Source organism: Podarcis gaigeae (assembly GCF_964106915.1).
Source record: "Podarcis gaigeae genome assembly, chromosome: 14".
NCBI lineage: Eukaryota > Metazoa > Chordata > Lepidosauria > Squamata > Lacertidae > Podarcis > Podarcis gaigeae.
Window position 1 is genome coordinate 21,248,402 of NC_139690.1, and position 26,803 is coordinate 21,275,204.

A 26,803-nucleotide genomic window follows, 5' to 3' on the forward strand; every position below is an offset into this window, starting at 1 on the left:
CAGTCTTAGGACAGAGGTATAAAAGGCCTCAGTGTGCTCCCAACCTTTGTTGGAGCAAGTTGCTCAGCTGGGGCAACCTTCAACCCACTTTGCTGCTTTCCCTGTAAGTTCTAGCATTGGGCCAGAACACGACAAGGGCACCTCTGGACTGTTAGTATCTTGTGGGAGGGATTCAAGGGCATGTCATGAAATTTAGGTTTGTACCACTGAAGTGAATTAAAGAGCCCCACTGCCCTAATACAAGAAATCCACTTTTACAAAGAAATGGACTTTTTGCTGTTCGGAAAGTGACAGGGAAATGGATAGAAGAGCGTGAATGAATAGACGGTTACTGGGAAGACGTATAAACACCCCACAAGCAAATCAGGATGAGTTCTCATTGTCATGCAGCCTCCTGGCAAACAGATCAGAACTGCATGCTCAATAAATAGGTTATTTGGTGAAGCCCTATGAAAAACAGGTGAGCTGAACATCAGCCTTGTCAGTGGAAGGCAAGATGGCATCAATGGATCTCTCAGCTGGCTTCCAAATGGTTCTTGTTCCTGTCTATAGCCCCGCCCTGCTAATCTCCAGCACCTACCATGGTTCAAATCCTGCCTCTGCCTAGGCACACTTTGTTCACATCAGCACTGTGTATTTTAAGCACTCTTTAAGAGTTGTGGCTTCCCCCCAAAAATCTTGGGAATTGTAGTTAGTTGATGGCCGAGAGTTGCTTGGAGCCCCCTCAGAGAGCTATAATTCCCAGCACCCTAAGCAAACTACAGCTGCCCCAGGCTGTCTTCCCTATTCCTCTGTGGCTCACCTGGGCGGTGGTTTGGGCAAGCTGTCCATTATGTTGGCAAGTGGCCAGAAAGAGAAAGCAAGCTTGCTGTTGGTGAGGGCTGGGCTGGGCTTCTTGGCTGGCCCTTCCCTATGGGTTTCTTTGGAGGGGGGCAGTGACGTGAGACTGGAAGGCAGGGCGGACAAACAGACAGGGCTGCCTCCTCCGCTTCTATTCTCCACCATGAGTTTGTCAGCAGTCTCCAGAGCCGGAGACTGACAGCAGTAAAAGACCTCACCCCAAGGGTTGTGGAAGAGGAGACTGATGATGAAGTTAGGTCGTTACATATCAAGGGATCTGATTTTTTTTTTACCTTGTGTCATCCAATTTTCTTCTGTATATAATTTTTTAATTAATTTTTTTTGTTTTACACTTTAAAATATTCATTTTACTTCCTTAAGATATGGCTTCCCTTCTTCTCTTTCCATGGTTCATTTTACATATCATATATATCCCTGCATATTTTATAAAAACTATACCATTCAGTATTCCATTATTGCATCCATCAAAACTTACTTACACTGTTGAATATATCTTAATGCTGACAGTGTTCTCAGCTGTACACAATTATTTCTCATATATTCAATAAACTTTTCCAATCTTTTTTAAATGTATGTTCTTCTTGTTCTCTTATTCTGTATGTTAAAGTCTGCAAGTTCATAGCTGTCAAGTGTCCCTTATTTGAAGGGACAGTCCCTTATTCCAGCGCCATGTCCCGCTGCTGTCCCTTATTGATGGATGTCCCTTAAATGATGTCCCTTAAATTTCAAAGGAAGCAGCTCCTCTCCCTCCCTCCCTGCCGGCCAGGGAGGAGGGAGGCTCCAACTGTGTTGCTTGGCTGTGTTGCTCCCCCAGTAAGAAGTCTAAGAACGACTGGGGGTGGAGCTTGCATGCCTTGTGTGTGGCTAGTTAATGCAAGCCGAGGAGGTTTTTGAATGCTGGACGCCATTTTGTTGCACGTGCTGCTGCAAACTTTGCAGTGCAAAGCCAGGCCGGGAAGCCATCTTAAGTTGAGGCTGCATAGGCCTTGTGGTGCATGTGATTCAGATTCTATTCAGTTGAACCTCTGGTTACAAAGTTGGTTGGACAGTGTTCTCGAAGCTACCAGCATGAGTTTGACCAGACTGCAGGAGGACAGGAAGACTGGAGTGCCTGGAACAGGTGAGGCTGCAGGTCCCTTATTTTGGCTGCTGGTCCCTTATTTTCAAATCTGTAAGTTGACAGCTATGCAAGTTGTGCATATTCTGTCAACTTGCCATTCTTCTTTGGTTGGGACCTCACTCGTTTTCCATTTTTGGGCTAACCAAACATGGGCAGCAGTAGTAGCATACATAAATAACCTTTTTTGACAGCTGGGAATTTCAGTCTGAATTATGCCCAACAGAAAGGACTCAGGGTTTTTTTTTGGGGGGGGAAGTACCTTTAAACATTTTTTTCAATTCATTATGGATCATTTCCCACCATCCAATTTTCTTACTATTTTGTATACTTGTTGAATGATACAAGCTAAGTTTAAATTGTTTTTTTTTTTATCTCATTCCGTTTGTGAGTTATGAGGGCTTGATATTTCAAAGACCCTAGTATATACATATTTACATACAGCTGCATGGAATTGTCAGAGTTTGCCTTAGGCAGGAAAGATGTTTCATTTACCGTCTTGTGCCGCCATGTCTCTCTTGCTGTCGTCCTCAGAGTCCTCTGTTCCCACGCACCAGTACATTCTGGGCTGCTGCTCGGGCGTTTCGAGAAGTCTACTTTCTGATACATTTAATATCCAAAATGAAGTTGTCGAAACTCAAAGGCGAGTGTCCAGCTTGGAGACTTGGGAAATCCTCGTTATGTAGCTTGGAAGAGAGTTGTTTTTCTTTAAAAAGGAAAAAAATAATCTAAATTAATCCTTCCAGCGGGTCAGGAATTAAAAACACCACGTTTTCTCCTGTCCCTCAGGATTCTTTGTTCTGTACATCACTTAAAAACAGTTATAAATAACTTCCTTACGCAGAAGCTTTAATACATTGCAGCAACAGGTTCTCTGGAGTTTCACGCTCTACATTCTTGTCTAATTTTTATTCTATTTTTATGGTACATATATGCAGTGCTTTTTTTCTATAAAAAGACTTTAGGGGTACTGTCATCTTCCTACTCATATTGAAATACTGCCCCTCAATGAGGCCAAACTTAGATTCACAAAATGTTTAGGGGTATGCGTAGCCCTGTGTCTCCCCCCCTCCGAAAAAAGTACTGCATATATGTATTGAAAGGGTGGGAAAGAGCCTTTGAGACTGGGCAGGCTTTAAATAACCCAAAGAAAGAAGCAAAAATGAGCTATGAGGAAGCAAATGGAAGGGTAACTGGAGGTTAGAATCTCTGGCTACAGTAAATGAAGCTTCCTTCCCAGTGCTGGAAAGAAGTTTTGCAGATAATGTGCTCAGAAGGGAAAGCCTTACCTAGTAATTCCCTATTTAGAGATGGAGGAGGAATTTATGAGTTACCGGTAATTTATGAGTCCATTTAGAATCAAGGTTGTGACATTTGATCAATTAAAAAGCATGTTGTACAATGAAAAAAAGTGCCCCAGTTAATTGGCCAGAACATTTTAAAGCTGTATTTAATATTGACTATTAAAAAACCCCCACAGAGGGCAAAGATTGCTTTCCTGTTATCTTAAGGTGTGTATCCTGGAAAAAAGAACATAGACGCTCCAGATAAAGCTCATAAATTGTAGCTTATCATAAAGTTCAACTCTATTCATCTGGGTGTGAACAGAGGCAATGGTTTACTGTTCTATGGCAGATGTTAATATACTCACCACTGCCAACGGGTGAGCTCACCAATCACAAATAGTGCGAAGGACCATTGTGCTCATTTTGCTACACTTACACTTTACTCAGATGCCAAGATGGATCGCTCACTTGGATAGTGCGTGGTGCTGATAATGCCAAGGTTGCAGGTTCGATCCCCGTATGGGACAGCTGCATATTCTTGCACTGCTGGGGGTTGGACCAGATGATCCCCAAGGTTGCTTCTAACACTACAATTCTATGTTTACAGTATGTGGTTTTTATGTCATTTTATTTTGTGGGATCTATAAATACAGGCAATCCCTTTTCATTTATTCCCATTTCCGCTGAAGAATGTAAGTTGTGTTTTTATATGTCATTATAATTTTATAATTGTATCTATTTCACTCACTCCTGATTCTTTATTTTGACTTTCTTACTGAAAGCTCCTTATGTTGAACTAGATTGTTTTGTTGTTCATATGCTTGTTTTTCTCTTTGTGTGTATTGACTGTTTTTGTTGCTCGATAAACTTTTTTAAAAGAAAAGTTACTGCTGCTGTGGTCATTTTGCATCCATTTGCAGCCAATGTGGCACCTTCCAGACCCTGATAGACCTCAACACCCATCAACCCTGGCCAGTTGGAATCAATGGGAGTTGGACTCCAGCAAACCCATTGGCTACCCCTGATTGAACCTAATTGTCACAGACTGTACTTTTGCATTCTATTTCCATTCAGCTCCGGCCTTTGCATTTCCTCCCCTCCCCCGTTATCTTCCTATATACATAAAAACATAAGGCCGTCATCACACAGCCCTCATCTGTAGTGCCACAGCATCACAATCCTGGATTTTCCATGAAGAAGTGGACTGGGAAAAGGGAAAAGTGAGCTTAGTGGTTGCATGGGGTGGGAAGGAGAAGCTCTGGAGGGTAAATGTGTGTGGGGGAATTGCAGGGGGGGCTTAGTGAGCAGAGCAAGAAGGGCACAGCTCTTTACGTGTGTGTGTGTGTGTGTGTGTGTACACCTGACAACTGAGAGTGACACTCTGTGCATCTAGTGAAGTGGGCCGTAGCTCACAAATACTTAAAGGTAAAGAGACCCCTGACCATTAGGTCCAGTCGTGACTGACTCTGGGGTTGCAGCTCTTATCTCGCTTCATTGGCCGAGGGAGTCGGCGTACAGCTTCCGGGTCATATGGCCAGCATGACTAAGCCGCTTCTGGTGAACCAGAGCAGCGCACGGAAATGCCGTTTACCTTTCCGCCGGAGCGGTACCTTTTTATCTACTTGCACTTTGACGTGCTTTCAAACTGCTAGGTAGGCAGGAGCTGGGACCGAGCAACGGGAGCTCACCTCATCACGGGGATTTGAGCCGCTGACCTTCTGATCGGCAAGCCCTAGGCTGTGTGGTTTAACCCACAGTGCCACCCGCGTCCCTCTTACAAATACATATCATGCCATAATAAAATGTGTTTCACTAATGTGACAAGCAGACTCACATGGCTCCCTCTCTGGAAATTCTTTTTTAAGACCCTATCTGCTCCTGCACAGTGTGCAGCATATAAAAAACAGACGCTTTATTTAGAACTACTGTACCGTGTTTCCTCATATTCAAAGATAAACAACTAAGATCTCTTTAGCTGGGTGCATAGGCAAGTTGTCACCTGATGTTGCAGGCATCCAATGGGGAGTGTGCAGGTGTGAAACTGGGTCACCCAAAGCCATATTGGGAACAGATACAGCTGCCTTATGCAGAGACACCATTCTGAAACCCTGGAGAAACACTGCCAGACGCTGTAGGCAGTACTGGGCTGGATAGCTCAATGGTCTGATTTAGTACAAGGCGGCTGCCTATTGGTCAGATTGTTAGCCTATCTAGTTTAGTATTGTCTGCACTGACTGGCAGCTGCTCTCCAGTGTTTCAGGCAGGGGACGCTCCCAGTCCTATCTGGAGAAACTGGGGGTTGAACTGGGACCTCTGGTATGTAAAGCAGCAGCTCTGCAACTAAGCAACAGTCATACCTCGGCTCCTGAATGCCTTGGGAATCAAACATTCTGGCTCCTGAACGATCGAAAACCAGAAGTGATTGTTCAAGTTTTTGAACATTCTTTTGGAAGCTGAACGTCCGACGGGGCTTCTGATTGGCTGAAGGAGCTTCCTGCAGCCGATCAGAAGCCACGCTTTGGAAGTTGAATGTTTCAGAAGTTGAACGGACTTCCAGAACGGATTCTGTTCGACTTCCGAGGTACGACTGTATAGCTCTCCTCCATATTTCAGCATTTGCACTGCTAAAGTTCACACCACATATTCTGGGAAGCAGGAGAAAAGACAGAAAAGAAGCTGTACAGAGGTCAAAGGACGATCTCTGAGGTGCTGGAGCAAACTGCAACCTGCATCTGTCTGGCTCTTCCACGGCAACCACAAGCCCAGCTGAAAAGTGTAGCAGGAAGTAGCAAGACAGATGGCAGAGAGGGGAAGTGGGGAAATCCAGTTTGTGTGGGCAAAGGGCAGCTTCAATTTGCTACCATTCCTTGGGGGGTGCAAAAAGAAGTGGGAGTGAAAGACAAGGTTGCGCCCTTTAATCTAGTGGGGCACCTTTGTTTTTGGTTTTGAAAGCAGTCACACATTCAGCAGAAATCCATGCACATCCACCCCCCATTATTGCATCTCCGTGTAAGAAAATACTGCACCTGTTGAACTTCTGTCTGCAGAGGAGCCACTAAAGCTTAGATAATTTTTCTGGGTAGTCAGAGGTTCATGGATCACTGGCCATCTGATTGGGCTGAATGGGAGTTGGGGCCCAACACATATGGTTGCTAAAATTAAAAGTGCAGCAGACCACCAAGGCATACCCAAAAAAGAGTGTATCATCCATTTCGTATCAACCAAAGAAAACATATGTATGCCTGGAAAGCTTTTTCAGCCTAAGGGCTCCTTCCCCTCTGCGTAGCCTTCAGGCAGCCACGTGTCAATAGTGGGTGGGGCCAGAAGCAAAAGTGGGTGGAGCAACAAATGTAAACGTTGCCTTGTCTGAAGTAGACTACCTGCTCACTTACCTACCTGTCTGTTGTTCTGTCATTGTGCTAAAGTTGGCATGGCCATCTACTGGCAGTCACTCAAACTGCAATGTGTTGACAGCCTTGCGCATACACACACACACACACAGTCATACCTCATGTTACATTTGCCTCATGTTACATTTTTTCAGGTTGTATCCCCCGGCAATCCGGAAGTACCGGAAAGGGTTACTTCCAGGTTTCGCCACTCGTGTATGCGCAGAAGCACTAAATCACGCTTTGCACATGTGCACAAGCACCAAATCACGCTGCACACCTGCGCAGATACGGCGCTTCAGGTTGCGGGATTTTCATGTTGCGAACGGGCCTCCGGAATGGATCCCGTTCGCAACCACTGTACCAGAGGTACCACTGTGTGTGTGTGTGTGTGTGTGTGTGTGTATGCATTTCCCCAAACAATTTTCCCCTGATAAGAATGCATTTTGTACATTAGATTGAATAACATATACATTTTTGCGCACATGTGTGGGTTGAAGAACTGCATCGCAAAATTTGGAGAAGTGTGAACTTCAAAGGAAAGCTGTGTTTCAGTTCATGCATTGCTGAAGGAAGTGCAAAACCTGTGGGTTCATATTAAAATGCAAATTGAACAACTTTCTCCCTCATCTCTACTAACAAGGAGATAAAGTGATTTTCTTTGCGGGGGTGGGAGGGACCTTCAGGTGCGTAATTAATACATGTCAAAACTATTGCTGAGAAGGGGGAAACTGCCAACCCTAATCCCACTACAAGCTAATTCATCCATAATCACAGACAAGAGAGTCCAATTACCCGATGACTTGTTCTCTTGCTTTTAATTGTCTTGCTACAGGTTGAGCATAAAATGTCTGTTATTTCTGGATCTGATGAACTACTACTCCCATCAGCCCCAGCAATCAAGCCAGGGATGATGGGAGATGTAGTTCAGTAATATATTGAGGGCCGAGGGCTCCCAACACTGAAGTGACCTTTCTAGGATGCAAACAAGTCTAACAAATAATAATGGTGATAATATTAGTGCTAAACTAGGTGAGGGTAGCTGATGGGTCACAAACCCTCAGTGAGTTAGAGACTTCCCCTGCCTGCGAAGACAGACTCTGGAGAATTGAGCGGACGAGACCAACGGTCAAGAAAGCGGTTTCTGCATGTGCTATAGAGGGAAATAAGGGGGCTGGTGGGGTTCGTCAACCTGGGAAGGTAGTCCATTCAGCCTTTCTCAACTTGTGGGTCCCCAGATGTTGTTGAACTACAACTCCCATAACCCCTAGCTAGCAAGGCCAGAGCTCAGGGATGATGGGGGTTGTAGTCCAACAACATCTGGGGACCCGCTGAGAAGGAAAACTCTGATCCTAAACCTCCGCTGTCTTGAGGGATATCTTTGGGAGAAGAAAAGGTTAAGGAGTACAGTGCTACCTCGGGTTACATACGCTTCAGGTTACATACATTTCAGGTTACAGACTCCGCTAACCCAGAAATAATACCTCGGGTTAGGAACTTTGCTTCAGGATGAGAACAGAAATCGTGCTCCGGCGGCGTGGCAGCAGCAGGAGGCCCCATTAGCTAAAGTGGTGCTTCAGGTTAAGAACAGTTTCAGGTTAAGAATGGCCCACCGAAATGAATTAAGAACTTAACCTGAGGTACCACTGTATATCAATTTAACACCCCCCAAAAGAACAGAATTAAAATTAGTTAAAACAATTTCCAGTCAGAAAAATAGCCAGGTAGAAGGCTAAACGAGCCTTTGGTTTGATCCAGCAGGACTCTTACATCCTTTATAAATACAGTGGTACCTCAGGTTACAGTCACTTCAGGTTACATACGTTTCAGGTTACAGACTCCGCTAACCCAGAAATAATACCTCGGGTTAGGAACTTTGCTTCAGGATGAGAACAGAAATCGTGCTCCGGCGGCCCGGCGGCAGCAGGAGACCCCATTAGCTAAAGTGGTGCTTCAGGTTAAGAACAGTTTCAGGTTAAGAACTGACCTCCAGAACGAATTAAGTACTTAACCCGAGGTACCACTGTAAACACAATTCCAGAGCGGAGTCCCATCTAAGGTGTCATCTTAAAGAATCTTTGCTGCCTAGTCAAACAGATCACAGCCCTGTTGGCATTATTTTCACAGGCATTGCTTTGGATATACAATGGTACCTCGGGTTACATACACTTCAGGTTACAGACGCTTCAGGTTACAGACTCCGCTAACCCAGAATTAAGTACTTAACCCGAGGTACCACTGTAAACACAATTCCAGAGCGGAGTCCCTAAAACAGATGGATGGCACCTTGTACAGCTCCTTCCGGCAACTCCTGCAGCCATGCTGGTGCCCAACGTATTGCTCTGCTTTCCTTTGGACCACATCAGGGAGGGTGAGGAGGGAGGGGAGTCTTGTCATCTGGGCAGGCCAGGACCTCCATATACACTGCCCAAGCTTGTGCCCCGGGGATGCCATTTTGGAGCTGTTAACACAGCAGTTTGACTTCACCCCCAGAGGCACACTCCAAGACAGAGGCACAACAACGCCAACAACAATCCTTACAATGGCCCTGGATGGCAGGCCAGCTTTATCATTCCCCAAACTTCAGACAGACGGCCAAAGCTGAGAGCAAGCGCCTTGCTGAACTGCAGCACAGTGAGTTTCAAACCAGGTTCTTGCAATGCAGGAGGCTGGACCAGAAATCCCTCAGGGGCCTCTTCCGACTCTACAATGCTCTGACTCCTCCTGATACAATGATTACAGTACATAGCTTAGCCTTGGTAGGTTATAACAAGTTTGGGGAAACTGCTCTTTTACTGCAAATGAATGTACAGTAAACATAGAAAAACAGAATAAAAAAATTCCTTCCAGTAGCACCTTAGAGACCAACTAAGTTAGTTATTGGTATGAGCTTTCATGTGCATGCACACTTCTTCACACACGAAAGCTCATACCAATAACTAACTTAGTTGGTCTCTAAGGTGGTATTGGAAGGGATTTTTTTATTTTGTTTCAACTGTGGCAAACCAACATGGCTACCTACCTGTAAATAGAAAAACAGGTAACAGACATAATCAGCTCATTATCCTACGTAATATAAAGAGTATAAAAAGAGTAGGCACCAATAACCTTAAGGTCAGTCCCATTTTGCAATAAATAGGAGGTTCAGTCTGGTACTAAAAGCCTCACAGTTGGCAAACAGTTTTCAAACATTCCTTCTGCCTCTCACAATCGTAAGCTCCACCTATAGCTTATCTTAAAACCCTTGGCATGGGGTTTGTTTGTTTCTTCATTTTGGGGAAAGCAAAAACAAGGAGTTGCAACAAAATAATAATAATAACAGCCATTTCCATTTTAAAAGAAGTATTGTAGCTTCCATGATCCAGAAAGTAAAAGCGCTTGTTATTTTCAATAGCCACAAGACTGACTTCCATGGCAGCCCACATCAAAGTTAGAAAGGACAAGTGGGAACTGCAACAAAATGTTGCAGTGTATCCTGGTCTTATAGCAGGACTTTTTCTTTTCGGGGTGCCAGCAGTCAGCTGGATATACCCTCTCCAAAATACTCCATTTTCCATTTTACTCTAAGTGACACTCAGGAAGCTCTGTCCTCATTGGGTTGGTTTTGTAGGGGGGGTGGTGGTTGTCCCCTTAGGGTTTTTTGTAAATATTTTTTTAACTTCTGCAAAGCTCAGGGGTACCCATTATTCCCACAGAGCATCTTGCCCTGATTCATAGGGGGATGTCACTGGGCTGACAAGGTCAACTGAACCACTGTTTGAAGCAGCAGAAAATCTCCACCCACTTGAAGAAAAAGGGCAGGGGGAGAAATTATTTTTTAGAAGTAAACCTATTCCAAAGCCATGCACTTTCTGACTCCTTTAAAGACAGATCCAATTTTCTGGGACATTTCTACCCCACCCCCCAAGAAATACTTTTTAAAAAAGCCTAGGTTGAACGCTTTGACCTAGCATTAGTTCTTCAAAAATGCAAATATACCACTTCCTGAACAGGACTGTTTTAGATTACAGTGCAGGGATGAGGAACCACATGTTTGAAGAGATTAAAAATACACACCATAGTAGGTCTAAGGATGGGAGAGACATCGGATTCCGTTAGAATTTAAAGGCTTGCTTGCATGCTCCCTGTAGGCATCTGGTTGGCTGCTATGGGAACAAGATGCTGAACCAGACGGGCTCTGGCCTGATCCAGCAGAGCTCTTCCTGTGGTCTTATGTAAAGGAAGACCATGATTCCCAGGCCCCAGGGAAATTAGACTGGCCTCGACTAGAGCCAGGGCCTTTTCAGCTGTGGCCCCAGCCTGGTGGAATGCTCTCCCGCAAGAGACCAGGGCCCTGCAGGATTTGACATCTTTCCGCAGGACTTGCAAGACGGAGCTGTTCCGCCAGGCCTTTTGGCAGGATGCAGTTTGACTTATTGGTACTTTCCTTTGCATAAAACAAGCCCAAAGGAGGCTCACAGGTCCATGTATGATCAGTGGAAACAGTTGGTCCTGGCAAGCATTAACCACTCTCAATTCCAACCTGATAATTGTCACCTGCCCAGATTTTAACTTGTCTGAATTAATTTTAATTAACTGATGTCTGTTTTTATGCATATTGTGTTGTTTTTATGATGTTTAGCCGCTCTGAGCCTGGGGAGGGCGGAATACAAATAAAAAATTATATTATTATTGTTGTTGTTATTATTATTATTATTTGCACTTTCCAAAACAGTAGGAGAACTAAAACACGACCATCCTTTGAAATTCACGCTTCTCTTAATTTTGCAATGCAGCTCTTCAGGCAAGTACAAAAATGCACCTACAAAGGCATATATTTGTAGGTGGGAAAACATACCAAAGAATTACCGGTATATTACGGAACACTGCTCTGCAAAAGTGTGCTTATTATTTATTTGGAGAACTTCACACAAAAATGCTGATGAATTTGCTTAAAAACAAAACAAAACAATCCCATGAAAATCCCAGCATTTTAGTGTGAACTGATGTGAATTTGCAGAGAAACGAATTTAAGATTGGGAAAATGAGAAAATCAGAGGAACTGAAATTGACATATTTGCCCATCTCCACTGCCAAATCCCAGCACACACAAAAATCCATGATGTCCGGAAGAAGCTTACAGTGTATACTATTTGGCTGTCTCAAGTCAGTGGGAAACTTTTAGATTCTTCTACTCTTCACTGGATACATACCCACAAAAAGAGGACAACTGAAAACAACCAGCATCCTAATGTAATACTATGTTACATGTTATTTTTGTTTTAATGTATCTACAAAACTTAATGTGGCTCATTTACTGTTACATTCTTCTTATGTGGCTTATCCGTTATTTAAAAGGCCTTGATCCAATGCACAAGGCAAGTTTTTAGGCATTAAAAAATATTTCTGGTCAAACCTGTTGAGTAAACCCTCTCACTTCCACAGCACAGCAAGACAGCAGTAGCAGCAGCCTCTGAAAACGATCATTTTAAAACTACAAAAACAAGCTAACCCCAAATGCAACTGAGTGCCCGAGTTTGTTTTCTTCGTCCTCCCTCCAAATCCCTTTTCCTTTTGTGCCTTTCCTTTTAGGATGTCACCGTGGCAGCACTGTCTTACGAGTGAACTTTGAGAGCCACTTTGGGGTCTTCCCCCACCCGAAAATGAAGACTGGGATAAAAGTACTTGCCACTAAACAGACGAAGGAACAGCCGCTGGCAAAATCCAGAACATGAAATTGAGGCATGCAAATAAAATTGGGAAGCTGTTGACTGTCTAAGCCATGGGTAGGCAAACTGAGGCTTGGGGGCTGGATCCGGCCCAATTGCCTTCTAAATCCGGCCCATGGACGATCCGGGAATCAGCATGTTTTTACATGAGTAGAATGTGTCCCTTTATTTAAAATGCAACTCTAGGTTATTTGTGGGGCTTACCTGGTGTTTTTACATGAGTAGAATGTGTGCTTTTATTTAAAATGCATCTCTGGGTTATTTGTGGGGCATAGGAATTTATTTTTTTTATTCCCCCCCCCCATAATATAGCCCAGCCCCCCCCACAAGGTATGAGGGACAGTGGACTGGCCCCCTGCTGAAAAAGGTTGCTGACCCCTGGTCTAAGCTGACAGACACAAAGCGTACCTTGTACATGCAGCACTTATCAATACTCCCACTGCAAAGATACCTTACCTTTACTCCCAAGGCATTTGTGGGAAACTTGGAAATCCCCACCCACCCTTAAATGTTCCTTTAACAGTATCTTAAGAGCTTAAGAAAAGCCTTCCGGATCAGGGCAACAGCCCATCTTAGAAGTCCAACATCCTATTCTCACAGCAGCCAACCAGATGCCCCAATACATCTCTCTCCTCTTCTGCACTTTCCAGTTCACCATCACACTGCCATCCCAGCTAGTAGCCTTGATAGCCTTCTCCCAGCGTGAACTTGTCCAGGGAGACCGACGTGAACAAACGCAAATGAAGCCTTTCCCTGGAATAAATCTAAGCGATTTGGGGTAGGGTGGGGGATTTTCTCTCTTCTTATCTGTGTGAATCCAAAGCCACCTCGGGTGCAGATTGGTGGGGCGCGGGCGGGAGGAGAAGGAGAGCCTCCTAACTTTCCAAGAAGTTGCACGCAGCTCGCCCGTCTAGCCAACTTGGATGGAAAAGTGGAAAAAGAAATAAAGCGGAGAGAGGGGGCGGAGACAACGAAGTTACAGAAACCGAGGTGGAAGAACGGCCAAAGGAAACCCGATCCTTGCCGGAGCAAAATATTTTACGAGAAAGCGACAGCAGCCAGCAACACGCGCGCTGCGGGTCTGGGCGCAATCTGTTCCCCCATTCCAAAAACTCTCCCCGCGTCCTCCTCCCTCCTTTAAGCGAAAAAACATCCCGCCCATGCAAAAAAAAACCACAATCCTACCCTGGAACCCCTTGCAAGCAAGCAAATAAATAAAATAAGCAGCGTCCCTCCATAATAAAGCTGCAACGCCAGGCACGCTTTGCTGGGAGCAAAGGGAGTTGCCATGAACTTTGAAGCGCGTTCTTAATGACTCTTCCTTCGCCCCTCTTTTGGTAGTTTTGGGTTTTTTGCACGGTGCAGCTCTGCTTGAATGAGAGGGGGGCGATGAGGTAGGATGGAACAACCTAAAAATTCAAAAAAAAAAGGTGGGTGGGTGGAGAGAGGACTTAAGGGGCTGAGCGTCCGTACCTGCTATCCTGGGCCCCTGCTCTTCTCCTCGCACGCGTAAAAGCGCATCTGCTGCTAACCGGCGAGGGTAGTGGGTTCCTCCTTCTCCAGGCTCCGGACTTAGCGGCGGTCGCAACTTCCTCGATCGGCGCTGGGCGTGGGCAGGGCAGGGAGGCGGCGAGGCGGGTCTTTGCTCTCTCCGAGGCTCCTACGGCGGCGCGCCAGGCAGCGGGGAGGAGCGGCGCCCAGAGCGCGCTCTAGAGGAAGCGAAAGCGCAGCCTAGTCCTGCAGGGCGAGGCTGTAGGAGCAGCTGCCTGCGGGGTTGCAGCGGCTAGTTCCGAATCTGCTCATAGTCCTCGCTGTATTTTTGCCCCCAAAGGCCCTTTTAAGGGGCGGGTACTTTTCTGCAAAAGGGCGGGGACGGGGGGAGGGCTTTCCAAGCACTCTGATATCTCCCCGTTTTCCTCAGCTACACAGCTGCGAACGAAACGCTTTCAAATGTTTTGCGAAGTGCAATATTACAAATGTGACGCTAGATGGCGACAGTGAGCTATGCCAAATTCAATGTACTTTTCAAAACGTGTGTTTGTTTTTTTAAAAGCATTTTCACCACTTTTCTTTTTTATATGTGTGTAGATCCCTTCCAGACGTTTGCCGGTTTTGGATGCCGCTCAAATAAATGCCGGTGTTGTGCACTGAAAGATGTTCAGGCGTCCTTACACTACAAAGCCACCCCCTGTCTGTTGCAATAAGGAAAGTGGGGAGGAATTTGTTTTTAAATTTCATAAGATTGATACAATGCTAGTTTGTTTACAAACAGACCTCCAGGCAGACGTGCTGGAAAATGGGGGATAACATTTGCATTTGTCTAACATCCCCGCAAAGAAAATTGGGACAAATGGTCAATAAGTATCTGGCGGTGCTTCACCTCCCTACAACCCTGTGAATAATCTCATGAGCTTGAGCCCCACACTGGGGAAAAGATTCCTGCATTGCAGGGGGGTGGACTAGATGACCCTCGTGGTCCCTTCCCACTCTACAATTCTAGAGTTCTAGAAATTCTAGAGTTCCGTTGTCTGGAGAGGTCAACTGCTGTCTGTTGCCTGTTTGTAGCTCCAAGTAGGACCTACAAAGCAGATCTTAGATCTAATTCCTAAAGCTTCCAACTTCATTTGGGATCGGAGCCCTTTTTTGTTATGAATGAGCAAACAAACAAATTTGTCATATTTGGAACCAGTTACCGGTAGTTGAAACATTAAGTTGTTTATTTAAAATTTCCTCAGTAATTTTCCTCCCCTTGGGAGGATGTCCCCATACCCTGACTATTTGTGCTCTTGCCCATTGTTTTGTATTGCCTATTCTTGTCTGTGTAGTAGAACCTTGGGTGGTCTAAAATACATGCCAGCCATGCTTTCCATAGTATCTCATCCTGAACCCCAATATAACAGGTTCCCCAGTTTTTAATTCCTGCTCCCAAGGTATCTCAATGAATTTCAGACCAGCTTTAAGAGCTGCTTCAATTGAAATGCCTCAAAATCAGGTTTTACATGAGGCATTCCCAATCCCTACTTTTGCATTTTCCGTGAAGTGTCCTAAACCGTTTTGTTTTCCCTTTGGTTGCGAACAAGTTTTAAGTTTATGTTCTTCTGAGGTGCAGATCAGTTTGAAAAGATCAAATTGTTCAGGCATCCTTACCCGGCACCAGAATCTAAATTTTGCTCAATTGTTTCAACATTATGGAAATCATCTCTCATACAGATAACTCTGAGCCATATCACAAAATTATAACATTTTAATTATAGAGCTAATATTACAAGAGAGAGAACCCCCTTTTTTAAAAAAAAAGGCATTTCCATGTACAAATGGCAATTAAAAATACATTAGATTAATTGCATTCTAATTTATAAATATATATATTTATATATTTAAACATTTTAAGTAATATTTCATACAAAAAAAAGCACTAACATGCAATGAAAGAATATAAAGGCTCTACTGGATTGTACTTTACAATTAGTGCCTAATGATGCTTTTAATAATCCAATGTAGAAAAATTCAGTGTATACAATTTCTTTTTGAAACCCTGTTACAGTAAGTAGTTACAAGACAAAAAACTTGATCTGGAATGAATATATATTATATATTCTCAGCCACTAGAAAATAGAATCTCAAATGGCATGATGATTGTAGTGAATTTTAAACTCAGAAGAAGCAGACAGGTCAACTAATAATCGCTGAAGTGAGGGACTTGCAGTTCAGTTTCTCATTTTCCAAATTTCCAGTTCAGTTCTCCACTTTTCTGCAGTAATTTGTAGTGGGTTGTTTTCGCCTTAATCCTCATTAAAATTCATCAGCATTGGCATTTTTATGCAGCTTTCTCCAAAATAAAATACATTTTGCAGCTTTGACTAACGCACACATTTTTGCAAGCAACCCCCCTTTAACATACATTTTCATACTCTATTTTCACAAACAGATTCATTTTTGTAAACATTCCTTTGCTTGAGAACTGCATCACAAAACTTGGAGAACTGGCAAATTTCAAAGGAGGCCTGTTTCGGCTCTTGTACGGTTCCAGAAAGTGCAAATTAGGATCTTCACCTTTAAACAAAAAACTGAATCAAAATTCTCCCCATGTAGCCTTGTTTTACTGTTTGCCTCTCTTTTCCTTCCACAACCAGCTGATGCTCAGGGTCTTGGGATGCCCCTTGCAAAGCACCCCACAGCCTCTGACAACCAGCCCGCACTCTGCGATTACCAAATACCAGAGCCAAATCTTTATCTAGCCCACGCCTGATGTCATGTACCGCCTCTGATGCAGTGCAAGTAGGAGTGGCTCGGCCAAAAGTATCTCATGAGTCAAAGGATGAGGTCTGCAAGCCAAAGGCTTCACACCAGTTTTACTTGATCTAGTAAGTAGTGGTTGGTGCTCATTGGGGCTGGTAGGGCAGAAGACAAGGAGCTCAACAGTAGGGGGATCCAGAGCCAATTGAGTCTAATTTTGTCAACATCCTCACCCTTGCAAAGTTCCACAAGGAGGCAACGTTGAGACAGAGGAGGAAGAAGTTGATAGCCAGTTTTACATCTCTCCCCCTTGGGCTGCTTGTCAGTAAGACGACAAGCAGGTAGAGTGTTTGCAGTTTTGTATGGGGCAATGCTCCATTTCACCTAGAAGATCAGCCATGCCTGGATCCAGTGGTATATTCTCTTGTGCAACCCCTTGCAAAAATTGGACAGAACTGGACAAGGGCAGCAGCCTTAGTTTACTTGTAATGCAGCAGTTATCCCAACACTGAGGAGCTGTGAAACTCAGAATCTGCACTCATTTGCTCCACACAAACACACACAATACAGTGCACAAGGTTAGCAGAGGGAAAGTAGAGGGTTTTTTTTAAATGAAAAAATTTAAAATAAAATTTAAAAAAATGACCTGACTACAGAAGCTCTGTAAAAAATGCAAATAAGGCCTCTAATTTTATGCACACTGTAGGCACGTGGTCCATAAAAATGTGCGGCTCAGAAATTATGGACTTGTCACGTAGGCTGAAACTTCAGCTGAAGCCTGGCTATTTTATCCCCAAACTCTTCTCAAACCGCCTGAGGAAGGACCCACAAAAAACCAGCCCCGTATCCTAAGGAGGAAATTCTGAGCTGACTTTTCCCACAAGTGACGAGGGAAACATACAGTGTGGGATCCAAGGCTGCCGGTTCCTGGGGGCAGAGGGACTGTGGGGGTGGCCCAATCTTTTTATTCCTTGCCCTCAGCACCTTGTTCTGAAAACTTTCTTGCCCCACTGTTTTATACGCAGCATTAAACATCAGGGATCTGTGACTCTGTAAGTGCTGTGCTTGGGAACAGGGTGCATAGGTAATTTGCAGATTATGTGAGGGTTTGGTTCTGGAGGTCCCCACATAATTGCATAATGTCAGGAACCCCCCCTGACCTGCTCCCCGGTGGAACCATCCCTGTTTGGGGCATCCCAGAGCTCTCACACGCAACCTTCCCAGAGCCCTTGGAATCAAGGCAGAGAGGCATATAAAGCACTTTTCAGGGCTCTCTGTTTATTCTTGCCAGCTGCATAAAGTTGAAATCGCATAAGCGAAATCACTGTAAGCTGCGAGTTCCTTGGGCATATAAGTGTGTCCTGTGTGCCCTATATCTATTTTCTAACAACAAAAACAGAAGAGAGGGTCCTAGGAGGAGCCATGCTGGTGAATCAACTAACACGCATATCCCATGCACACAACCACAGCCGCCCCTGAGCACATGTCAAAGATGCAGAATTTGGACCAAGTGCCGTGTGTGATTTGAAGGGATTGCTTCTGACCGCAAGGCCTTTTGTTGTCTCTCTAGTTGCTACTGAAGCACACGTGGTGCCAGTAGAGCAGGGCTGGCTGCAGAGCATGGCTCATGCGTATCAACATTCATTATTTTGTGACTCTTCAGCATGCAGTTTTTAAGAACCTCCGTTTTGGCCTGAAACAAATGTCTAAACAAAGTGGTTGGAATTTTAAAGAACCCGAACATGTTATATAGATGGTTTGATTTTTAAAGAGCTTAGCTACTTTCCTCCCCCCCCCCGGCGAGATTTAAGCAACCCCCACCCCCCACTATACATTAACATTCAGAGCGTCAGAGTTTTAGGTCTCGTGGCATTCCTCACTCAGTGAGTCTTCTGTGACAGTTTAATGGTGACCGTTTTCACCTCTGTGTATTCAGACAGAGCATATTCACCTCTGCAAGGAGAGAGAGAAATATCTTTGAAGTTTCAGTGTATGTGCTTCCACATGACACATGCACCATGCTGTACATTTAAAGCATTAGGATAGCTCTTCAACAGTTATTTAAATAAACCTTCACATTATTAGTATTAGAAAATAGTGAAATATTATAGTGTATTTACTTTTATTTTTATGTTTTTAAGCTTGATGTTATTAATAACTTTTTCTGTTAGGAGATAGCAAAGTGGATGAAAAAGAAACAAACCAGAAGCGGAAGTTGGGGGAAGCCCTGGAGGGAGGAATATATAATAAATATTAAGGAACTGAGATGTATGTAATGGATGAAAAAGAAAAATCAATATATATATATATATATATTTAAAGGATAGCTCTTCAACAGTTAAGGCTTCCCCCAAGCTGGCTTCAGAAATGAATAAATGAAAAGGCCCCTTAAAAAATATCTATGAAACAAAACTACTTACAATTCTCTCCCGTTTCCTGACATTTTAAAGCCGCCAAAGGGAGCTTGTGCAAAAAGGGAATTGTAGCAGTTGATCCTATTGGATAGGAAGAAAGCCAGCCCCGTTAAGAAGCAAAGATCTTAGCAACATACATTACATTTCAGATTCTCCAAGCGCCTTTATACATCAGCTCAGTAGACCCCTGTGAAGCAGGGGTGGTAAACCAAGCCTGCAAGACACTTCATAGAATTAGAGAGTTGGAAGGGTCCTTGAGGATCATCTAGTCCAGCCCCCTGCAATGTAGGAATATGCAATTGTCCCATACGGGGGTTGAACCTGCAACCTTGGCATTATCAGCACCACACTCTAACCAACTGAGCTATGAGTCACCCACAACCCTCTTTGCCCATAGCAACATAGAGGTCACTGCCTATAACTGAGAGGAAGAGGGGCAAGGTGGCATAAAGGTCAGCGCAGTGATTTGCCCACCTTAAACTTTGAGCAATTTTTGTTAAAAAAAATATCTCACCAGACTGTCCCAGACTGCAGTGCCGATGCCAGCGTTAGGGCTCTATCCAAATTCTTTGTAAACACAGCAGCTGTAAGTCCATATTCTGTGCTGTTGGCTCTTTCTATCACTTCTTCTATGTTTTTGAACTTCATTATGGGCTGCACGGGTCCGAAAATCTGCAAACACATTATAGGGTCAGGGCCGTCAACTGATGAATGAGTTTAGTTTAATCAATCAATCACCTGCCTTTGAAATAAAAGTTGCTGATTACTTTGACATTAGTGCCTTTTGGGATACGGAGCATATGAAATGCTGCAATTTTACAACAGTTGTAACTGTTTGACAGGTCGCCACATCCCCATTCCTTCTTACGGTGGCTCGTTCGTTTGATATTACAGAACTCAAAATGAGAAGTGATACCAATAAGGCGAGACACAAGCCAAAGTAACAGCAGAAGTCACAAATCTGGCAGTGGGAGAAATGGGACAACAAGGCGGCCCCTTCTTTGACTCAGACTAAAAACATCCGCAATTTGGTTCCTCCCCTCCAAAAACCATTTCCTTTTTCATATTTTTATGTAATGGTCTTGATATCAATTCACAGATGTGCTTAATGCAGTGTACTACAGTAATACACAGTTACATTTAATACTTTACCCATTCTAATCAATCATATTGATTCTAATCAATTGTCAGTCATTTAGATATCATACAAATCCTAGGAGGATAAGGTAAAATTAGCTGGAAAATGGACCTTCTATTTCATAGAATCATAGAGTTGGAAGAGACCCTGAGAGTCATCTGGTCCCAACCTCTGCAATGCAGGAATCTCAGCTAAAGCATCCATGACAGATGGCCACCCAACATCTGCTTAAAAACCTCCAAGGAAGGAGAGTCCACAACCTACCAAGGGAGACTGTTCCACTGTTGAACAGTTCTTACTGTCAGAAAGTTTTTTCATCTGTGCTACTTAACAGGCATGTCAACTCTATTGGACTGAGGCCTCTACAGCCCCACCCCCCATGTCCAGCCCCCTTCCATCTTGAGGGGGCATTAGACATTTGAAGTAGTATCCTATCTGAAGCAGTCATGGCTTCTCCCAAAGAATCCCGGGGCCTACAATTCACACAACAATTCAACAGTCCATCTGTCTTTCAAGGGAACTCTTGAAATTGTAGCTGCCATGATCAACGTGGTCTCCCAACAATTCTCAGCAAACTGCACTTCCCTTCAGTCCAAAATTCCTTCCAGAATCTTCAGCTATAATAGTTTCTATGGAACACTTTGGCCCAAGTTTAACTTAAGGGCAGAATTTAACAGGTGTTGTTATGCTAAGCTTAGGTCAAAGTGTTCCACAGAAAATATTACCTGAAGATTCTTGGCTAGAGTAATTAACCTGAAGGAGTCTGGCTGGCCACTTTAGCAAAAACAATTAAAAATGGTCTTTTTACATGTGCAGAAATTCCACCTTAGAAATATAAAATCACAGGCTCAGAGGGGAACCCAAAGGTGACATCTAGACGAACACCCCAAATTTATAACATGACAGTCCAGTCTTAAAATAAAAATGTCTGTACCTCCTCCTTAGCAATGCGCATGTTGTCTGTGACCTCTGAAAATACGGTTGGCTTTATGAACAGGCCTCGGTCTCCCATGGCTAAACCACCACACTCCAGCTTGGCTCCTTCTTTCTTGCCACTTTCTATCAGCTCCAAGATTTTGTCAAACTGCTTTTGGTCAATCTGTCAGAAAGGGGGGGGGGGAGAGGAAAGCAGCACAGTTGTTGTGGGCAGAGATCAACAAATTTGTCGTTTTTGTTGTTCTCTCAGTTTCTATTTTTTCTAATCTTAAATTCACTTCACAGTTCTGCACCAATTTGCAATTATTAACAAAATCCTCATGAAAACCCCATCAGTATTTTAGTGCAGTTTTCTCCAGGTCAACACACTTTTGTATGCATTGAAAGAGGCTTAGACAAATTTGTGGAGGAGAGGGCTGTTGTCAGCTACTAGCCATGACAGTTATGTTTTCCTTCCACAGTTGGAGGCAGCAATGCTTCTGAATACCAGTTCCTGGAAACCACGGGCAACTTTAAATATTCAACAACAGAAGAATACAACACAACAGTTGGGTTGACAAAAATGTGCTGTGCAACACAGACTATGCCACGACAGCATCACCAGAAACCTGCTTTTGCACATCAGCCTTCCATTGGTGCAAACCATCCCACCTGTTGAACAAGTATACTTGCCACTGAGCCTTGGGCTTGCCGATCAAAAGGTCAGCGGTTCAAATCCCTGTAATGGGGTGAGCTCCCTTTGCTCGGTCCCAGCTCCTGCCAACCTAGCAGTTCGAAAGCACGTCAAAGTGCAAGTAGATTAATAGGTACAGCTCCAGTGGGAAGGTAAACAGTGTTTCCGTGCGCTGCTCTGTTGCCAGTGTTTGGTTGCGCCAGAAGCGCATGCTGGCCACATGACCTGGGAAAACTGTCTGGAGCGGACAAACACCGGCTCCCTCAGCTTGTAAAGCGAGATGAGCGCCGCAACCTCAGAGTCGTTCGCAACTGGACTTAACTGTCAGGGGTCCCTTTACCTTTCACTTAGTGCTACTTTGGATATAACCCATAAAAGCCAGGGCCAGTCCAGTTCAATTGGGAAGTGGAGTTGCCATTTCTGGACTAAACTTGGAGGACGAACCTGAAATCTGTCAGAGGGAAGCAATGGACACCACCTCCAACCATGCTTGGAAATATCTTTGTGAACTTATAATTAAGCATAACCTTTTGTTATGCAATGGGCATGGTCAAGGGGATCAAGAGGGTTATTTTACTTTTATTTCCCCCAGAGGATTTACTAGCACCATAGATTATATCCTAACATCTAATAATGTGCCATCTAATTAACCGAGATACCTTCAGGATAATTCCCAGAGCTGAAACTGACCACTTTCCACTTGAGTTATCTCTGACATCATCCGTTTCTTCTGCCTTTCCTAAATTATTGGATGAAGCGGAATATCTGATACTTGGAGTTGTATTTGCTGTTCCACCTCAGGAAAAAGGTAAAGGTAAAGGTACCCCTGCCCGTACGGGCCAGTCTTGCCAGACTCTGGGGTTGTGCGCCCATCTCACTTAAGAGGCCAGGGGCCAGCGCTGTCCGGAGACACTTCCGGGTCACGTGGCCAGCGTGACATCGCTGCTCTGGCGAGCCAGAGCCGCACACGGAAACGCCGTTTACCTTCCCGCTGGTAAGCGGTCCCTATTTATCTACTTGCACCCAGGGGTGCTTTCGAACTGCTAGGTTGGCAGGCGCTGGGACCGAACGACGGGAGCACACCCCGCCGCAGGGATTCGAACCGCCGACCTTTCGATCGGCAAGCCCTAGGCACTGAGGCTTTTACCCACAGCGCCACCTGCGTCCCTCCACCTCAGGAAAGGAGGCAGCAAAAGATGGGCATTTTTTAAATTAAAACAATAACTTACCTGGGGTCCTTGTTCAGTTTTGGCATCAAATGGGTCCCCCACAAGCCGCTTCTTTGCATACTCCACGCTGCGCTTGACAAATTCTGGGTACACCTGCTCTTCCACAAAGACTCGAGAGGCAGCTGTGCAGCACTGCCCTTGGTTGAAAAAGACACCCTGGTGGGCACAGTCCACCGCCAAGTCCACTGGAAAGCCAGAAAAGAATGCAAAGAGAGAAAAAGCAGGCTGTTATAAGCAAGCCAGACCATTTCACTGGTTTCTGCATCACCTACAGCCAACATGGTGACCTCTGTTGGACATCCAGTGGTCCAGGGTTGCAGTGGGTCAAAGACTGTTACTGTTTCTGCAATAAGGTCTCTGTCTCCGGTGGCCTAGAGCCATCCAAGAAGCACAGTGTCGAGTTTTTGAGCCATTGAGAAGAAGTCTTCTCACCCTTTGCTGATTATAGTCAGAGTGAATGGAAACAAGCTACTGAGGATAGGCTCCTAGGGTCACTCTGGAGAAGGCAAACAGGAAGAACACCAAGGAGTTGTTATTCTGTGTGCTCCCGAGCAAAGCGTTTAGGAACACATAAGGTGCTTCAGTTTCAGGAGAACGGTGTGCAAGTTCTGTTTCACACAATGAAACTTCAAGGAAAAGACTTCTTGAGTCTTGCCAAAATAAGGTACTGGAACACTCCAAATCATTCACCCATGTACGTGCACAGAAAATAGAAGATTTAGCTGAAGGGCAACACAGAGAGACCTGCATTGATTGTTGAAATGCATCCCTAATTTTTATTATTATTTATTATTTATTTATTATTATTGAATAACCCTTGAAATGTGTGGCTATGACTATCGTGAAGGAACCTTGCACTTCTGAATTTGCCACTACACTACTGCTTACACCAGTGACATAGCGTGGAGAGGCCACAGTGGTAGTCGCCCAGGGCACAAAACTGTTGGGGGGCACAACAGCTGTACTGCCTCAACACAGCTGTGTGCGTCCATCGCTGGGCTCCACTGAAAACGGCTTCTCCATGCAATCCAAAAAGTGACTCTCCAGACAACAGAATAACTTATCTCTGTGGCTGCGATCTCCTGCAGTTGAATGTGCATGCATACTCCATCTGTTTCCCTCCCTCCTACCCTCGTCTGCGCGGCCCCGGGCACTGGTAACCCAGGCTATGTCACTGGCTTACAGTGTCTCATTATTTGGTCTTCCCTATTCCCCCCCACACACACTTCCAAGGCCTTCTCCAAAGACAGTACAGACTTTCTGCTTGACCCTTTCAATATTAGCACTATTGGCAGCAGCCACACTCACAGTCAGCATCCGCACAGACAATACAGGGATTTTTCCCACCGAGCTCCAACGTCACCCTCTTGAGGTTACTTTTCGAAGCGGCTTCCTTGATCAGCTTTCCAACCTGCACCAGGAAGAAAGCAGCCATGAAATACAGGCAAATCACCCTTTTCTCACATGTGGAAATGGAGCAGAAGGAGTTTAAAATAACCAGGCCTTTGGCTGATTGACATCTGATGCCCTCTTAAAATATGTTGAGGAAGGGAGGGAATATTGGGTTGTTTTTATTATGTATGTATACTGTGTTTTTTATATTGTGATTTTCTGTTGTGAACCACCTGAGATCTATGGTATACAAATATTATTATTATTAAATACAGAAAGTATGTTCTCCTTTGGAAGCACCCTTACAAAGCCATCTTACTCATGGCTACTGGAAGGAAGCACCATGAAATTCCATGGGACTTCCTTCCAAGGAAGAATATTTTCTAGGATGCAAACCCTGTAGAGATATCTTTCAAGCAGACCTGCAAAGGAACAGGACTCAAGTTACTCAGTTGTGGGTAAAAGTAGCACAAGATCCAGAGATTTTTCTTGGCTGCGTTTATTGTCTGGTGAAGGTTCAGAAAGGTGGGTCCATCTCACAACGAGAAACCTTGCCAGCACCCCACACTAGCTCTGTGCCCTAATCTCTTCTTCTCTGCACACCTCTTTACAACGTTGTGCTTTCGTAGAGCACCTGCCTTGCATGCAGAACACCCCACATTCAACCTCCAGCACCTCCAGTTAAAGTTGGGGCAGAACCCTGCCTGAAATCCTGGAAAGCTACTGTCAGTCAGCATGGAAGGTACTAAGCTAGATGGACCGATGGGTCTGACTCCATTTAAAGGATAGCACAAGTTGGTTAGAGCATGGTGCTGATAACATTATGGTCACAGGTTCGATCCCCATTTAGGACAACTGGACTAGATTAGGGCTGCCATACATCTGGAATTTCCTGGACATAGCCAGGATTTGTCCACCAAAAATGGTGTCCTGGTGGAATTTTTGAAAATTGCTTAAAATGGCAGCCCATGTCAGAAGTGATATTTTTGTGTGTGCAAATTTCCTTTAAAAATAGCTTAAAAACAGGGTGGTGGGTTTTTTGTTTTTGCAATAAAAAGCTCAACAACTTTGGCCAGAACAAAAATAAAAGGCTGAACAACTTTGGCAAAAAGCAAACAACCAAACAAAAAACAAACAAACATTTTTGTCTGGATTTTCACTTTTTTAAATATGGCAACCTTAGACTAGATGATCCTCAGGGTCCCTTCCAACTCTGCAGTTCTATGATTCTAAGGCAGCTTCCTATGCTCCCCTATGGAATAGTCCACAAACCATTGCAGGAACCAGGAAGAGCCATGCCAAACTCAACCAGTAGGTGGTGTGACATGCCAAGGTCTTCAGTTGTCCGGCTCTTAGACATTTGAGAGACCTTCGGTGCCGACAGCAATTTACCATAATTATACAAGGTCATATCAAGCATGCAGAGAATGCCACCGCAGATGCCGCTGGCAGTGCGCCAGGGAGGGTATTAAGCTCTGAACCACAAACATTGAATGCACGGGGCGGATCAGGGTTTCTGTTAAAGTGGCATCTGACGAAATCACTGTTTAGACTGAATATAACCAAGGTGCAGTTTGCAAATATATGTCATAACGGGGGCTGCATGGGTGACGTGGGTGTGTGAACAAACCACGCAAGAGCAAAACACATTGGGGTGAGGGCATGCTAGAGAACTGTGGAAGGTATGGAGAAATGGAAGGGATGTGGGTGGCGCTGTGGGTTAAACCACAGAGCCTAGGGCTTGCTGATCAGAAGGTCGGCGGTTCGAATCCCCCTGATGGGGTGAGCTCTCATTGCTCAGTCTCTGCTCCTGCCAACCTAGAAGTTCAAAAGCATGTCAAAGTGCAAGTAGATAAGTAGGTACCACTCCAGCGGGAAGGTAAACAGTGTTTCCGTGCGCTGCTCTGGTTTGCCACAAGCGGCTTAATCATGCTGGCCACATGACCTGGAAGCTGTATGCCAGCTCCCTCGGCCAATAAAGCGAGATGAGCGCCGCAACCCCAGAGTCAGTCACGACTGGACCTAATGGTCAAGGGTTCCTTTACCCTTTACCTTTATGGAGAAATGGGCAGAGAGAAGTTGTTTCTCTGCTCATGAGAAACTTGGGACCAGCAAGTGAATGTTGGAAGATTCAGGACAGACAAAATACTTCTTTACAAAGCACATAGTTAAAGTTGGGAACTCCCACCCATAAAAGGTAGTGATGGCTTTAAAAGTGGATTAGATAAGTTCATGGATATTAAATAGCTGGGTTATGCCTCTGCTGTTGGAGGGAATGTACCAGCTGCCAGGAATCACAGGTGAGCAGAGCGCTGTTGCATTCAGGTCCTGTTTGTGGGCTTCCCGTTGGCATCTAGCTATTAGAAAGACAAGGGACTAGGATGGGCCTTTGGCTTGACCCAGCTGGGCTCTTCCAGAACATTT

The 26,803-nt window shown here is 44.6% G+C and overlaps 2 protein-coding genes across 3 annotated transcripts in view; both read right to left on the reverse strand.

The window, feature by feature from the left end:
• The window catches only part of LRRK1 (leucine rich repeat kinase 1), an 85,473-nt gene extending 71,283 nt beyond the window's left edge, over positions 1-14,190 (reverse strand). The window contains exons 1-2 of one of the 2 annotated variants that reach the window (XM_083713036.1): positions 13,835-14,190; positions 2,474-2,684 (exon numbers count right to left, since the gene is read on the reverse strand). In XM_083713036.1, the coding sequence (XP_083569162.1) occupies positions 2,474-2,540 (67 nt within the window). In that variant the 5' untranslated portion in view covers positions 2,541-2,684; positions 13,835-14,190. Of the gene's footprint in view, positions 1-2,473; positions 2,685-12,817; positions 12,838-13,834 lie in introns of those variants that run through there. The other variant, XM_083713037.1, reaches the window with a different exon arrangement.
• Positions 14,191-15,881: 1,691 nt separating this feature from the next.
• ALDH1A3 (aldehyde dehydrogenase 1 family member A3) overlaps positions 15,882-26,803 on the reverse strand; it is a 29,997-nt gene continuing 19,075 nt past the window's right edge. Inside the window, exons 8-13 of the mRNA XM_083713182.1 lie at positions 24,296-24,398; positions 22,988-23,172; positions 21,084-21,248; positions 19,526-19,683; positions 19,018-19,092; positions 15,882-18,550 (exon numbers count right to left, since the gene is read on the reverse strand). Of these exons, the coding sequence (XP_083569308.1) occupies positions 18,478-18,550; positions 19,018-19,092; positions 19,526-19,683; positions 21,084-21,248; positions 22,988-23,172; positions 24,296-24,398 (759 nt within the window). The 3' untranslated portion in view covers positions 15,882-18,477. The remainder of the gene's footprint in view (positions 18,551-19,017; positions 19,093-19,525; positions 19,684-21,083; positions 21,249-22,987; positions 23,173-24,295; positions 24,399-26,803) is intronic.